Source organism: Temnothorax longispinosus, chromosome 8, assembly GCF_030848805.1.
Source record: "Temnothorax longispinosus isolate EJ_2023e chromosome 8, Tlon_JGU_v1, whole genome shotgun sequence".
Lineage (NCBI taxonomy): Eukaryota > Metazoa > Arthropoda > Insecta > Hymenoptera > Formicidae > Temnothorax > Temnothorax longispinosus.
The window spans coordinates 17,189,223-17,207,507 of NC_092365.1; the positions used below are offsets into that span (position 1 = coordinate 17,189,223).

At 37.2% G+C, this 18,285-nt stretch overlaps 1 protein-coding gene across 8 annotated transcripts in view; it reads left to right on the plus strand.

The window, feature by feature from the left end:
* Positions 1 to 17,948, plus strand: part of LOC139817287 (uncharacterized) — a 388,078-nt gene extending 370,130 nt beyond the window's left edge. For 7 of the 8 annotated variants that reach the window (XM_071785253.1, XM_071785252.1, XM_071785254.1 and 4 more), the window contains one exon: positions 865 to 17,948. In XM_071785253.1, coding sequence (XP_071641354.1) covers positions 865 to 1,147 — 283 coding nt within the window. In that variant the 3' untranslated portion in view covers positions 1,148 to 17,948. The remainder of the gene's footprint in view (positions 1 to 864) is intronic. The other variant, XM_071785260.1, reaches the window with a different exon arrangement.
* Positions 17,949 to 18,285: the final 337 nt, after the last annotated feature.

Sequence of the window (18,285 nt, forward strand, 5' to 3'; positions counted from 1 at the left end):
GTACTTTGAATTTATGTACACGAAAATAGGAGTGCAATTAAACAGATACATTTCTGAATACTTTAAAAAATAGAATCAACCCTGTGTATAACTTATGTTATAAAACTGATTTTTTTATGATATAAAATACATATTAACACATTTTTGAAAACTGCACAAATGCCATTCACGATATACATCACGATTTACCAAAAAAACTTAATATTTTTAATAAATAAATATGACAATGAAATTTATTCTACGACATATTAATTTTGTTTGATATTTATTTGATATTTACTGCTGTATTTAATTAAACTATATCATTTTTAATCTTTTTTTTTGCCATTGGCGATTTTGATTGATTATTCAATTTTTTTTTTAATATGCCTGGCACACATTCTTATACTCTACTATTATTTTAATTTGCTGCCTATGTTCTTTCAATTGTATTTCTCTATGTTTCACTTTCCAATATAAATATATGTATAAATTGACTATATGGTATGTTATATATAATTAAATTCAAATGCATAACGCAAGCATGATTTGTTAGACTGCTGTTGCACATGTCCGATATTTCCGACTTCTTATCTTATGTGTTAAATATATGTGAACTTACTAAACTGTACACTATAAGTGTCTAAATTAAGATATAATCCAACGCTTGCGGAACGAAATATTTCTAAATGTACAAAATATAAAATTCAATCGTCTTTCTATATCTGCATTATTTCCTATTGACATCTCATAACTATCTTATAACCGAGAGAGCGTGTTCGCGCTTGCAGATCTCGCAACGCCAGTTTCCGTCCACACTTCACCCTATCTGACTCCCTGATAAGCCATAACTTGTTTGACGTTCCAATTATACTTTTCTTTCAGAGTTTTCAACAAAGTGAAAAGCAGAAGTGCACACATGAAATCCCACAGGCCAATACCCTTGCCCGATTCAACGGGTCAGGAATCTAAGCGAGCGCAACAACCGTCGAAAGCGCAACAACTGCAACAGCCAATGCCGTTGCAGCAAAGCCAACAACAGCAGCAACAGCCGGACAATGCTACGCCGCAAGCTCAAGACCATCAACAACAACTGCCCGCGAGTATCAGTGACAACAGCGCCAAAAATACAGCACATTTATGCCATAATCCGACGAGGCCCCCATAGGACAGGATCCAAGTAATTAAACTTAAGCTACCTTAACGAAGGCTGTAATGGTACTGTAGGAAAGTAATATGGTCGCGCGTGGTACCAGGCTCTAAACAATCGCGATCATCAATCGTTACGAATAACGTTGCGAGAATATCTTTTTACGAAACCTTTGCTCACAATGGGACAAGTTGCGTGAGTAAACTTCCAAAATAGATAGTTTCGAAAACGCGAATATCTCCCCTATATATGCGAAACTGTGCAAAAGAACGTAACTGGTATGTTTAATCAGTCAAATGGACTAATTGAATTTATGAGACTCATACGGAATACGTATCGTAGTCGGCCGTTCAGGAAAAAGAAAGGAAAAGACAACATCTATCAGTAATGGAAACTATGCATGAGAAGTTGTACAACTCGTAGGGTTTAATGGCGCAGCGGTAGAAGGTATTTAACTATGCAATCATAATTCGAGCTCTGTTCAACAAGGCGACAGGGTACCGATCGTAAACATCTTCCTCAGCGTGGAAGACAAGATGCCGGCATCAGTGTAAGAAAAGAAGAAAAAACGGTTACTGTCATTGAAAGATGAAGCGAATGTATAGACACTATAGACTTTGCGTTTTGTTGAAGACAAAAGGTAAACGCGATCATTTAACATGGCCTAGAAAAATCAAACACAACTCGATAATCGTGCGAAAAACATACTTTCGTCACAATGAGTGCTGAATCAACAAAAATGAAAGAGATTGACGTGCACTTACAATAAGCGCTCTAACGATTAAACGCGATTTCAGTGTACCTATTTATTATGCACGTGAAATGTTCCCAGATTGTGCCACAAGACATTACTGTTACCTGTTACCCTTCCGCAATTTTTTAAATAATGTTTTAGGTTTTTTCTCTTTCAATTACAACCGGGATCAGTTTACATGGAGCTGTATTATTCAGGATTTCGGTAAGAAATCTTTAATTCGCTTTAATTTATGAATTTTGTAATCTCTTTAAATTACGAGACATTATTAATGTCTTGTTTAAATAAAATCTACGCATTCAACATTTATAATATATTTAATTTGAATAAATATCGGTAAAATAATAAGATAAAGTGCAGTTGGTAAATGGATCCCGGATTGTAATATACAAATTGTTGCACGTTCGCTCTAATTACATTTAGTTAAAATATCATTAGCATAACTAAAATTTGATGAAAATAAGTGGGTCTTATATCAAACATACGTAGATTTGTTGAAACTCCTTAATTTCTTTACCTCTGTTACTTAGTAGATTAATAGTATACAATTGAATAAAAATTTTAATATATACGATATATGAATATAAATATATATAAATATAAATATGTATAAACACAAATTGATGTAATTGAGAAGAACTCGTTTTAGCTTAGGCAAATAATTCTCTAGGAAGGACGTTGTTCAAGTTTCACTTCAGAGGCGTTCTCTGCGTCGCCGATACTGAATGTAAAATGATTATACATACGCCCATACATACATATTATACATACGCACACGCAAACACACAGATACAGAGAATAGAGTACATTTATTAAATAATATTCAACTTCAATGATCATTAAAAATAGCTATATGTACATAAGATGTGTACATGTTTGTACATATATAACGTCAGTGTCTGTATGTACAATTAAAATGAACTCTACGCAAAGTAAGTAGGCTAGGTTTTAGGTTGTTTTAGGAGGGATCTATATACATATATATATATAAAGAAAAATATATATACTTGGCTTCATTTTCTACCTTACTAGAGGCTACGTGGCGAGGCTCTTGTAAAAACAATGACTGTTCGCATCTTTCCACAATCTATGAATTTTTATTTCCCGTTCAAAAGTTGTTATAATGATGTTCCTATATGTAAGGTGCCTTAAGCAATCAAAAAAAATTTACTTTTCTCTGATATACCTCGATGGTACACTGAACTAAAATTCCCCCGATTAACGTTACCGCATTTCTTTGATTAAATTAAGAACAAAGAAATAGAAATCACAATTATGAGCGTTGACAAGCATATATCTATTTTCTTTCTTTGTGAAAGATTAATATGTTCTGATCAAGATTTCACAATTTACGTCTTCCGATCTTCGGGCACGCTTAGCTATTTCAATTCCCGAGAGTTTCTCTTTAGTTGTGTTCATGTATTTATATATATATATAGGAACATCCCTCACACAATCATTCAGTACATTTAGAACAAAAACAGCGTGCATTTTATTAAGACAAATATAATAAATGTACTAAATTTTATAAAGATTAAAATATATTTATATATCAAGTTTCATTTATATTGAAACTCTAAATTGTTATTCAAGAGAATTGCCAATCGTAGATGCTCTGATTCTATCTTGAGAACATTGTTATTGTTAACATTCTTCTTCTTATTAACTTTTACCATTGAATGAATCGCGCACACACACAATGTACACACTTTAACTTTTGAAACTTTTCTCAAGTAAACGCAAGAGTGACTGAGGACACTTAAGAAAATCTGCCAAGTCTTCATAAATAATAATGGCTCTAAATCTTCCATTTATTTCAAAGTAAAAACTATGATTGTAAATGAAAGTCTAATTGTCGGAAATGGGAAATATCTTCTCTTTAAGACATTAGATATTCAGAACTCTGTACTTTAGTGTTTATTCTATCTTTATGTGTGTGTCTCATTAATCTTCTCCCCGATCTACAAAAATGTAATGCAAACTAAACATCAAGTATTCCGGCCACAACATCTGCATTATCTATTTATTTACAGACAAGAGATTAATATGAGGGGGTATCACCAAGGGCACTAACTTAATGTTCACATGATATTATTGGAGAATTTAGAATTTATTTGTCGTTCTTGTTAAATTTACCGGCCTATAATAATTATATACAATATATTATAGAGAACAATTTTATTAAATATTTTCATAATAATAAACAAATTTCTATCCGTGCGTATTTTAATTCTTTTGATATAGTCGTGATATTATAAGGATTATATTTATAAATGTGATAATTTTTAAGCCCATGGAAATACTCCTTTGTAGCCAAACTAAATGATTCTGTAACGGCTGAGTAATGGCCCCCAATACAGGAACAAAAGTGTAGTATTAGAGACCTATATACTATACTATAAGATTCTAGAATTTCGAATCTTAAAGTTAGTTTATTTAAGGAATAAAATTGTTATGAATTCCGACCACACAGGCTCGGTGCGTAGGTCGAATACAACAAAATTAGCAGACATATCATTTAAGACAATACACTTGTTACAGAAACTAAGTTTCTACTAATATAATTATTATTATACGTAATCTAACTCTTAATCAGACTTAGAGCTTCAAGGAAAAAATCATAGGTAGTAATAAAACGAAGAGATAATATGTATTGGCTGACCAAATCCAGAAGATATTTAATAATTGCAGCAATAAGTTTTTTCTACAGTCCAAAATAATTTGTTACGTTTTTTACTAAAATTCTGGAGGTGAATTCAAGTCTATCTACTATAAATTTTATAGAATAAGAACTGGAATTAAGAGTTTTTAATTCTTGAGAGATATATATATATTTTTTATGTTAAGACAAACAATACTCTGGATTTAGAACAGTAACAATACAGAACAGTACTGGGGGCTACTTACTCAGAATGTGGGAAAGGCATGAAACGAAGCAATGAAACAGTAACGAAGATATGCATTGTACAAACGAGTCCCTCCACGTCACAGAAAAAAATGATATATCTATATGAAGAATATATATATAACAAAATGATAACTATGTGATGTATTTAAATGATATGTGGTATATGGTATTACATATTTGTACATAGGCGGACCCGTGCCATCAACTAGTGAGTTGTACCGATATTGTACTGCCATAAATCGAATAGCGATGACATCGAGTGAATGGATCTGAACTAATCATCGACAAATCTATATATCATTTTTGTTTTTTGTGCTCTCGTACGTGTATGTGATTAGACGATTAACTTGAAGTTACCAACTAACACTTAACTTAATGGCTGTGCAAATGGAGCATTTTGCACTCATCGACAATTATTAAACAAAGTTTTGTTGTTTCATATTTTACATTTTATTGTATGACAGTTTATTCATATCGAAAATTACCATTTCTGTTATTATTATATTACTCCTATTTAAGTTGATGTCACAACACGTCTAGATATGTGCTGATGTCACATGTTTAATTCGTTAAAATATTTATATACGTTTATTTTCGAAATCCCATAACAAGCTGACAAAAGACATTAATCGTGATTAATTTCGTGCTTGTTTCTATTATAGACGACTACCCTTTATTATATTACTGTACTAATATTGATACTGTATTGATGATTAAAACGTTTACTGGTTCCCACATTCGCAGTTGTAAATCATATTACAAATTCACGCATTAAACAATTGGAATTATACTATTGGAGGGAAGAAAAAGCACATAATAATCGAGCAATATGTACAAAAAAGAAGTTAGACATCTTTTTTCGGCAACGAATACTTATAAACGTATCATCGTTTCCTAGCATATAGTTGCAGAATTGTTAGTGATGTTTTGATATATTAAGTTAATTTCATTATTATCGATAATTTATTTTCATTATTTGAGTAATTACTATTATACAGTAACTATTGTACTACTTATTCTCTTGTTTAAGTAAATTTCGCGCAATATTTCCCACAGAATGTTCAATGCACGCCATGGCTCGTACGTTGACAAAAGCTATTGATAATCGTTAAATAATTTAGTACCGGTGAAGTTTAATAAGTTGTGGAATATATTGGTACAACTCGATGAAGAAAGTGTAGCGTGGTTATACACCTGAGGAATGTGCTCAAAATATTGTATTAAAGAGAAAAAAGTCTACTAAATGATCATCAACGTTTATGCAAAATTACTCTTAATAAGTGAAAAAAGTTATTACGGATTATTAATATCGTAATCTATCGTCCTCTTACCTATTACCTACTTTAATGTCTATCTCTATACACCAGCATGGTTCTTTATACTCTTCTATTTGATGTTATACTATTCTCTATTAACTTTTACTACAGAACGTATTGTTAATAGTGTTTTTAATGTACTAGAACATGGTCAGCTGTAGAAGAGCCACGCAAGTGTCACATCGAGATTTATATGAGAACAGATATTACGATTAAAAAGATAATGGGGATGCGTTTATATCGCGAAGTAACGCGAGTTCTGACAATTATATGCAATTGCATAAACTTACGACTTTAAATTTTCCGTATCGTATTAATAAATAAAGTTTATTAATTTGTAAATATTAATCTCTCCACGTAAATCCCTTAAAATGTGTATCTAAGAGACTCATTTCTATTATTATACTCAGATATATAATTTAACGGTCAGATTGTTATAGATTAGTTTATATGCGAATTAAAATTAAACGGGACGAGTAAAAGTCATCCAGATGTTCACACAACACACTTCTCTTGCTCGTATAAATTATTGCAATAATTTTAATAGAATGAAAGAGAAGAGCGCGTGCTCGGTAGCAATATATTCAAGTGGCGCGTTTGTACTGTCGTTGTTTTCCCATCTCTCTCTGCTCAACTAGATATTACCTATAAATATACCTATACATTAGAATCCACGTTATCTTAGCTACTTGAAAACCTAATCACTTAATCAGATTCTTGTCTTGCTCAAAGAGACGCGGGCTCGGACGAAGCAACACACAATTATCTCTCGTATCCGGACTGTGTAATAAAATCGCTCAAAAGTTGGTGCCATAAGCAATATGGACAATATATTATTAAATGTGTTATAGTTACGCGCGTGGACTAACTACAGCTGGCCGGCTAAGTTCTGCTTTAAAAAAAAGCTCGATAACGAAACGCTTTGCGGTTGTCTTCCGCGAGTGATCGCGAGAGTTCTCAATATCATTCGCTTTCGATCGGCGATGCTTTATCGTAAAATTGCGTTTATAAAATATTCCGAAGTTGTCTACGCACAATAAACTTTGATGTTATCTTTAATTTAGATATAAAACTGATTTTTGCGATCAATTATATTGCGATTCGCGTAAGATTTTATCTCACGTAAAAACTCTTATTTCTTCAGAGAGTTTTTCTACCGTAAGGTGCTCTCGCAATTGTCTCTTGGCGGAAAACTGCAATGCGTTGTTTACATAATTAAGCACAGTTCAGTCAATTCAAGTGCGATGTGGTATCGAGTTGCCGATAAAAGCCTAATTTAATCTGGAGCCTATCAAAGTGATATCACTTAATAACGAAGCGAGAGATAGAGAGAAAGACAGGTCCGTTGACGAAGAGGAAAACCTCAAAGGAGGCCTCCAGAACCCCTTACGAAGAAGCAACTCCGCCACATTAGTCTTCGTCGACGAAGAAACGGCACAAACGGCGCGGCGGATTATCTGCGAATGCGAGGAATTCGAGAATTCTCTCTTGCGTAAGCCTACGAAGGAAGATGCGCGCGAAATGTTAATGAAAATCACACAGAGAATTTATATCGTTATAGGTCTCTCCGCCAGTCAACTTTCATTATTGCCGCGAATTTGGCTATCTTGTATAATCGACGACTTCCGATCTGTCGGCTCGTTTAATCTAATAGATTTACTGATTCATAATCTAAGTGAGCTCAAATTTCAATAAATATTTATTTCTTCGACGAGCAACATAACTTCAGTGTATGTGGAATGTGAAAAATTGCTTTCGAGAGAGAGCGAATTTCTTGAGAGTACTATTCAATTATTTCTATGAAATAATTGCGCGACGTAGAATTTTCGATTCCTCTTTGTCCAGGTAGGGGCCGCGTTCGCGAGTAGTCTGGCGAAGCGTTAAACAGAGGTGCGAGATAAGCGAGAAAACGGGCTCGAGTTATCGGGAGTTAAAGTCCGATTGTATTAGGAGCTAACTGCAAATCGAACGGCTTAGCCAGGTCAACGAGCGTCTGCGCATCAGTATTACGTTGAAGCGATATACTTATATACATTAAACTAGTGATTACATTGCGCATACATATATACATACCATTTTATTTAATATATACATATATATATATATTGAATATATGGAGAAGAGGCGATATTACTATTATACACATACATGCATATTAACTCAGATGGTAGCGTACGCGCATGTATGTGTCGCTGCGTACATACATATACGTACGCTCAATATATATTTATATATATATACAAAACTGAGTATGTGTGATGTACAGAGAGTCAGAGGGGCCGAACGGCCCGTACTTGCTGCGTTAAATGTCGATGTTGTTCGTTAAAAAAAAAGAGAAAAAATACGGAAACCCCACGGCTTCTCTTGAATCGTGAGTGGCGGGACTTCGGTATACAGATCAGCGGCAATTACGGAGAGAGAGAAAGAGAGAACACAGCCGAATACACAATCACAATATCAAAACAAAAGAAAAAGAAACGAGAAACCTGCGGTTTACTAACTCGCGATCCAGTTTTCGAGAGTACGCGCGAATGGGGAAAAAACGAAACCAAGAAATTATTTCACGCGAAACGCATCGAGGAGCAACCACTAACCGATTTGCGCCACAGTCGTTGTCGATGGACAGCGTAATCAAAGAGGAAACGAGAAACGAGAATCAAAGAGAATGCTAAAAAAAAAACGTTCTGCGTAGATCGACGATACATGTTAACGTATATAGACGTATATAAGCTTTTCGGCCGCTCGGATCGTCACAGGTCGGCCTGTCCAGCGATCCGTGTTAGAAAACGAGAAAATAAGGCGCAAGAGGAAATACCGAAAATCCTGCCTCACGACAGCATGAGCATTAAGTGTACCATTAAACTCTACTACTACGATGGGCTAGGAAAGCGAAAATGTACGCGTGCACGAGTTGGTCCGCATGTGTTTTGCGCGCGTGTATATGTGTGTGCGTGTGTGTGTGAGAGAGAAAGAAAGAGCGAAAGAGTATAGAGGACGAGGAGTTTTAATACTGAGATGTGTAATTGAATAATCTAACCGTCGTTTATAAATGAATATATATTAAGACAAATACTGAATATATATAAAGTAAATATATATTATATATATTATTACTGCATTGCATAGATAGTATATATATTATATGTACGACGACACATACATATATATATGACTATTTTCTTCTATGAATATTGCGTATGTGAGATGAGTGCTATTTTCATTGTACGTCGGAAGACGCACCGCGGATCCGTAACGAGACGCGAAATACAACACGATCCACATGAGATTCTATAGATCGGAACCTTTCCAGCTTCTTTCTCGTGAGAGCAAATAATTTATCTGATATAGTATAAACGAATGTTTAAGACCATTTGAATTACTATTTTAATAGGGAAAGTGTAGAAGACAGTTCTTCGTAGATTTTCACTACGTAACGCTGTACTTCATTCAACTATAACGTACGTCCTCTCAAAAAATTTCATTGCCGCCTCCATACATCTTCCGAAAGTTTGGATCGATTTGGCGAATACGTTACACTGTCGCGAGATTATTGCTCTTCAATATCTTTGATATCTATGTTGTCCCCCGCGGCGCGTCTTGCGCCAGCTATCTCAACACCGAGCTATACCAAAAAGCAAATTAATAACAAAAAAAGACATGTATGATGTGTAAGCCAAGTGCCTTGTGTTCTGGTAACTAATCGTTGACTTTTAACTACGATATTAGGGGAAGTGAAAACGAGAGCGAGAAAGAATGAAAATGCGAGGGGATGAAGAACTTGTCAATATCAGCTTACGCAAGTGTAAGCGTGTTTTTTCGGTGGGGGACGAGGGAGGGATTCCTTTATTTTTAACTGGAAATGGAAAAGGAAAGCACAAGCGATACTGGGACATCCTATCCTATTTGATTCCAGAGAAGTGCTCTGCGTTGCAAATTCAACGAATCCAGTAGAATTAAACGAACTATATTTGGAAAGTATATTATTCTACAATGTTCTGTGAAAACATTGATCGCTTTGCAATTTACTTAGCTAATTCACGAAATTAAAATATGTCGCGTTCTTTTTGGATCACTATTTGTTTGGAAAACCGACAGAAGTCAGTTTGTAATTCCATATTTATGAGAAGTGTCTGTGCTTCTAGTCCATCCTTATTGTCAACCATTAACAAGTCTAAGCAGATGCTAATATTGTGCCAAACAAAACTGATGATAGCCAACACGCGTACCTGGTTCTGCAATTTCAACTTTCAATCACACGTTCGATATTACTAACTGGTTTTTTTCGCTTTTGCCACTGCCCATCAGATATGTAATACAATTCTTCGACTGTTAATGAAATGATCTCGATGATTTTGCAACGCATTGACGAGATATTGAAATCATTTAAATTAAATTTCCACTTCCACAAAAAACCCAGGCAATAATTCCCGAAAATCCGATTTCTATCCCACCTTTTCATTACGAAATCATAAGAAAGAATATCTGAATTCATACATTCTAGGAGGGGCACCTGCAATCTCATTTAGCTTTGATAATTTCCGTGATATTAATAACGCGACACTTAATAATAGTAATCAGTAAATACATTATCAATAAAACAATTGTAAGTGCAAATAAACTACAAATTTTTACTAACAATTCGATGAAGATTAATAATAGAACATGGAAGTATCGCTTCCTGTAAGGAGAATATATTAATAATTTTGAAATAAAATAAATAAAATATATCGTTGAGCGATAAAAATGGCCTTAAGATAAATCAAAATCGAAGGTATATAATCACACATATATCACTCTACTGAAAATTTAATCACGGAAATAATATAAGCGAGGTGAGAATATTTGGCGTGGGTGTCACCGGGGACATAACGCGTGCGAATTCGACAGCGGGACAAGTTAAGGACTACCCATTATCCTAACAACGGTTGTTAGTAGAGATACTTCTGCCGTAGCGCAGCCAAGGCCCCCATACGGGGTCTCTTTCATTCGAAGTGGGCACTGTTTGGTGTTGTGATAAGGGGCAAAAGTGGTAGAGCAACAACAAAGAAAAAAAGATATAGTCGCGAGTGTTACGTGCGAATGGGACGAGACAACCGAGCGAGGTGATCGAGTGCGGAGTGCGTGTGCGTTTCTTTCCAGCGATTCTTACACTTAACGTATATCTCTCAACTGTAAAACGCTAGCTATGTCTACAAGGAATTGATGTAAATAGTAGGTTTCGTTAGATAGCAAAAGTGTCGTGGCCGAGGGAGCTCTGCATCCATGACGCCCTGAGGAAACTGCCTCGCAATCTTGTTCATCAGTCGATAACGAACTAATTTACAAGTGGCCGCATAACCGCGTATTTAAGTTCCTCCAGTGACGTGTGATTATCGTTACAGATGCCGGTAATCGCGGAATATTCGCAAGAGAAACGACGTAAGTCTTAAATTAAAAAAAAAAGAAATTACGAGATAAAAGAGAATTTCTCCCAGTCCGAGATAGTCCTCTGAGATATTTTTGCAAGAAATTGGATTCCCTTCAGAGATAACGATATAACGAGATAATAATTAATGCGTATATAGAAACTCGTGCCAAAATCTCGGTTAAAGGTGCTAATACCGTCTCCTATAGGTAATTTGCAAATTAATAATCTATAATTGATCGCGGCGAGCACTGGTGAAATTCTCTCGATTAACGCCGTGCGGCATTTCGCCTCATGGATGCATTGACGTGGATGGAAAAAGACCCTGAGCAGACAATCCTCCGTTAGTTAGTCCTTTAAGTGCGAGTTGTGCCACTGATCGCGGGTGTGAATGCTTACGGAAAGTATTAATTTATAAGATGCAGGTGTAGAGAAGGCCCTGAACGTGTTAGATTCCGTCATAACGATGTTTTTTCGTCTAGATAGAGTATAATGTGAACCTTTGTCGCACGGGCACGACAGTGGATACGAGCGTAGATCCATTATGCAACGCGATAATCGCGTGCCGACTCGTGAAGCCACAAAATCAATGCAGTCTTACAATCTGTCGGTAAATAATTTGAAGCGCAATCACGCTTTGAATTTCTATACGATGCGGTTAGTTCTCTCTTTCATGAGCATTGCGAGATATGTGAAATTGTATAAGATTTCATATATATATATATAATTTGTCCTAACTAATAAATCGACGCTGGTATCCACGTCAGCTCGTTTGTGTTGCTCTTGTATTGTTAACGATTACTATATCTTCTTCCTAAATGATCTCCTGTGCAATCGGTGCTGTAACGAAGATTCAGTTGTACGAGCGTTGATTGACATTTACGAAGATGCGCTTTAATATGTATAACTTGCGCGATTACATTGAGGAACACTGTTACGAGGCATTTTCAACGTCATTCGACGAGGTGAGGCGGCGATTTACACAGCGGTGTGAGCCAATCTATCGCCAAGTCCAAACGCAAAGCGGCGCCGGTATACTTCCGACAACTAATGTCGCTAATTAATCACGAGCGCGAGTACAATGAGTCTAATTTTATTGTATGTTAAATGTAACACAACATCCCGTAATTATTGTTATCGTTATTATTGCGGTGGCTTCCAGACATATGGCGACGTGTCTCAATGTACCGACCACCGTGACCGAAGCTGTGACGATGATTTTCACGGTATCGACCCCCGAATTTGCGTACTTATACCCGTTCCCCCTTGTATCTCGCGAAGATCCGGCGATAAATAACGATGCGCTTAAAAAAAAAATCAAAGCGAAAATTATACGATCAAGGGATATACGCTTTCTCACGAGAACGTCAATATGTCGGTGCTTACCATTTTTCTTACTACTACCGAACGTCGGCCTTTCGTCAACAATCAAACGGCGCGTCATGCCAGGAAATCAAACTGTATCGAGTCACACGTCACAAAGAAGTCGATATCGCTTCAAGCGTCATGTTCTCGCGTTAAAATATTACGGCTGGATTTGATAAATCGTGAAGAAGATCTACCTCCCTCGATCGTACCGATTAAGATCGTTCTCGCACGAGCGTTCTCGGCAAAAGCGAGGAAGACGCTCAACAATAATTACTGTGCCAAATTCATCAAGTAATCAAACCACTCAATCAAAAATCTCGAGGCAGCGAGAACCGGGTTAAATACCGTAGATACAGCAAAAAAGATATGAAGAAGCGGCGAAAATCAAAATGCTATTCACAAATCAAGCGATTCGAGTGACAAGAAAGGGTTGATCTTATTTCTTCGCGAAATGAAAAATCATCGTAGATGTTCGCTCCCGAATTTTTAGACCACGGAAATCTTTTTGCACCTTTTCTGCGTAACAATGATATATTTCAAACTCGAGTTAGGCGTGCGATAGAGGAGGAAGAAAGATGGCTCGTTCGTGTTTACTCGTTTCGCTTGCTCGACACCGTTCGTTCACCCGGCTCGCCGAGAGCCCTTCGCGGACTTTCTCGCTCCTCAGCCACTGACCCTTTTTAAGATTTAAATACTTTTTAAGCGAGAAGACAGGAGAGAGAGGCGCTTCGTGGCCCGCAGCGGCGAACGTGTAGTATGCAATAATAACATGTATAAAGAGCATGGATTTTATATGTGTCGTACTCGTACATGGGAAAAAAAGCACCCTCACCTCCCCGATCCTTCTCACTTCTGATATTAATCAATTGAACGCGACTGCGTTGCGAGCTAATACTCGTCGTGCACGTGACGCAGAACCATCCTCGAGAGTCGCTCTCCTGATCCATTGAAATCATTCTCGACAATCAAAAGGATAATACTTGAGGAATCGATCCTTTGATCGACGGAGACATATATCGCGAATTTTTACAGAACGATCTTATTAAAAATGCATATTTCCTCTAAATATGATCATTTGTTTATTACGATGCAATATTTCTTTTACTACCTCTGTTACTAAACGAAATTAAATTAAATTACATTCGGCGACAGATTCTCGAGGTGGTTTCACGCGGAGGAAGCGCGTCGAACTTTTTTTTCCATCCACGCGCTTCCGCGTGTCACACAGGTGCTGTTAATGATAATCAACGGATGGACATGTGTCGCATTGAAATGCAAGAATCACGGCTGAAGCTCCGAATAAAGAATGGATCCATCTAGAAGTTCTAGAGAATTAACGTCCCGCTCGCGTGTGTCCGCGACGGCGATGTCTCGCGAGGATTCTTCGTATACATTTTTAAGTAGCTCATTAAGTGGAAGCAGTATTAAGAATCATCAGCAAGCCATAGATCTGCATTCTCACACTTATTTAGCGGCGCATTTAATGCCCGAGTATCTTATTTCTGTACGACAACCGCGACTACGTGACGAGAAATGGATACGTGCATTTAGCGCCGAAAGTGCGCGATAACGATACGAGATACATTAGAGAATATACGTGCCATTAATCGTGACTAAGACGCAAAGCGATCGCGGAATTCGGTGTGATCGAGATGTCGAAGAGCAACCGGCGTTGTTAAAACGTCAATAATCGAAGGAGCTACGGGCTGGCTTTACCGAAAGATTAATTTTAATCTCTGTTTAATGTCGCCTATGTCGCTTTCCAGAAATAAAAAGAGATATTATCGATACGGTTAAAACTAATTGGCGGTAAAACCAGCCTCTCTTGCGCTCGAAATCTGCGGACGAGAGACCCGAACCTGAAGAGATTTATCCTTCTAATTGCATCCGCTCGATGGGCTGGACGAGTATTTACTTAAAGACATACGCCAATTCTTCCCTTGACTCTCTGGTCGTTATCCTTCCGCCATATAAGGTATACATAATATAAATGTATATATTTATGATTGTCAAAGGTGTCCGCGCATATTTTTATGTATGTCAAGAATGAAGTCTCGCAGTCTGTACAGATGGATCGGTGTGTCGCTATCCGTGCTCGATGTCCTTCACTTTTGTATATAAAACTGTAAAAGAGTATCCCCCCCTTTGTCCTTCCCTATCACCTATGAGCGCATACGTCCAGCCCTACAGCAGAAAGAGAAAAGAGCTCCCTAAGTATTGCTTAATTATCATTTGCTTTCCACGCGTCTCTTTTCACGCACGTCGTCCTTGAAAGAAATGAGAAGAGCGAGAAACGTCGAAAGGGATTCAAAATCACGTTGTACGAATGAGTGCGAGAGCGGGAGAAAGAGCGAAGGAGTGACAAAACGAATATGAAGGAAACGGAGGAGGGCGAGATACGGACATCTGACATATCAAAATAATTCTTCTTGACAACCATATAGCAATACCTCTCCGCTCAATAATAGAAAAATTTTTTAAAGAAAGAGAGAGAGAGAGAGAGAGAGAGAGAGAGAGAGAGAGAGAGAAGAAAAAATGTAAAAATTTTCCAAAGCGTCTTAATCGGCGGCGGGAAGGCTCTTATGAACTTCGTGTCTCCAGTTAGAAGCTATAGATGAATTTAGATACGCTTAGCTTGATGCTTACGGTTGGAAAAAGAGTTGGGACGCGAGAGAAGCTTCTGAATTTCGTTGTCGATCGAATCTTTCGGAGATATTTAAAGATCTCACTATGTTCACGCTATCACGAGATAGTTACGTAAGAATTACTGACAATCTGACAGCTTCGATCGAGAACTAAATGCACAATTTGAGAAATTTTTACTTGAGAATTAGTGTCATCTTCTGAGGATACAGAAACGATTTCTTTCAGAGTCGCCAATTATGAAAATGATAATCAAAGCGAGAATCAAAAGAAAGGAAATCTATACATTCCTTATTAATTTTGCGAAATTTTAGACGTTGCTGTTGAAAGCTGCATTATATCACCTGTTAATGTATCTCTTTTGCTACTGTATGAAGATAAATTTGAATCAAAAATGCCTCTGTGTGAATTTTATCAAATAACATTGTATCGCACACGCGTAACGATAATCATCCGTGAAATAAATACAAAGGCGACTCTAAATTCAATCGTTATCAATTAAAAGACATCACGAGAGCTATGAAAGTGTCAAGAAACACAACTGCGGATATTCCAGCATTTCTGAGCGTTTCTCGCAATTTGTATACATGGCCATTCGTGATACCTTCTACAAAATGGCATTAAGAACCCGAGGAAAGAGAGAGGAAGGAGAAATCCCACCCACTATCTGTTTTGTAACGTGACGTAACAATCAAAATGCGAGAAAAGAAGATAGCAGAATCAAAATAAAAACGCTTATGAGACTTGAAATACATAGCGAAGGTAATTTACGGTAGATGAATAAAATTGGAGAGCGATTTCAAATAAAATCTTGACGACTCTAATTCAATTTACTCTATTAGCTGTACGTATTGCTTCGGCACAGGATAGTTACTCTCACCAATATCTTTTTAAAAGCAAATCTCTTCAATTTTAATCCAATTCACTCGCCGTCGTTGTATGAAGATCACGTTAAAATCCCGATCTCAAAAACCGCAAAAATAATCTCTCTTTCTCTCTCTCTTCAGATATCTGTATCATTGCGTAGACTCGCGTACATGCGAGTATAGGTTCTCAAATGTCACGTGTTAAAAAGACGCGAACACCGACATAAGTAATAAATAACTGAAAGGAAAGATAGATCGAAGGCAAACGCTACGAGCGGCACGGCAAAGATGCCTGCCAGGACACAGGACGACGAGACGTGTTCGCTAGATGCAAGGATACGTACTACAGTACAAGATAGGAAAAAAAAACCGTTTGTAAGATATCGACTAGGTACCGATGAGAATTTCCCTGTATATTGGCAGTACGTCAGACAGATAATGTAAATGTATGAAAGATCTGTCCCCCCTTTTCCATCCCCTTCCCGGTCCCGCACCCGCTCCCTCGAGCCTTCGCGCCATCCTTTTCCTCCCTCTGTACGACGAGTGTAAAAAATATCATGTAATTAACACACCGATAAATATATTCGTATGTATATATTTATTATATATATATAAATATTATATATATAAATATATATGTACACGCGCGTGCGCATATGGGCGCGTATACGTGCACGGCATGCACGCTCGATTGACGTATATGCGCGCTATGGCAAGATGATTGATTGTGAGTCATTTAAATAATTGTTATATGTATTTTCTATATATTATGATAAACTAATACAATGTGAGATATATACATATATATATGTATACATACATACATATATACGTGTATATATAATATATATTGAGATGACATTATGGTACTATTAACTATTAAGTGTAGCTAATTTAGAGACTAAGCGGGGATACTGTCCGCGCGGTCGCGCGCGATGAAAAGTTGGCTCGCTCTCTGCAGAGTCCAACGCTTTTTACAACACACTCTCCGCACATTACTAAGAAAGAGGAAAGAGAAACAAAAGGACGGAAAGAAGGAATTGCGTGCGAGGCCATAGGAAGCGGGGACACTCGAGACGCGCGGCGGCCACCACCCCGCGACCGTCTCCGACGACGAGGCCTCCTTTTTCTCGGAAATGCGAACGACCGAAAAGCGCGAGGCCGTAAAGTGCCGGAGAAAGGAAGGAGAATAAAAATCGCGATACACGGATATCATGTTCGCGGGTCACGCTCGTCTCGGGTGTTCGCGCGTAAGATCGACGACACTCGGGAAAAAAAAAAGAACAAAAGCAAGATACACACACACACACATGCATACATAAAAAACACACGCTGAGTGACGAAACCACAACGCGGAATTTGCGACAAAAAAATAATGTATTTTCTCACTCCCACTGCGCGAGGTGTATGTTCATCGCTACGTCTTATTTGGAACGAAAACCTAAATATTATATTATATATAAAATTACTGTATAATTGTAACGAAAATTGTTTTTCAAACGATATGGTATTTTTATTGTAGATATTATTATATAACAAATAAAATCATGATTCATTGTACCCGTGCGCGTGATTATTTCCTTGCGACCATTTCTTTATCACCTTATTCCTTTCCTTGGTGAGATCTTTTGCGCGTTTCATTCGGCATTCGCGAAATCAACGATCCGAACGATCCTCCGATATCTATCCTAATCGTATCTTTGACGCGATTGATAGAAACGACTGTCTGATTCGTCTCAAAATTTATGAATACATCATACCTTTGGAAGATTATACTTAGATGCATCAGCCGCGGCGGAAGACGAGATGCGTAGAACTGCCATAACGTACAAGACGCATAAGAAGTCGGAAACGCAAAAGCAGCGATGTTAGAATGACGACGGCGGAAGCGGAGGAC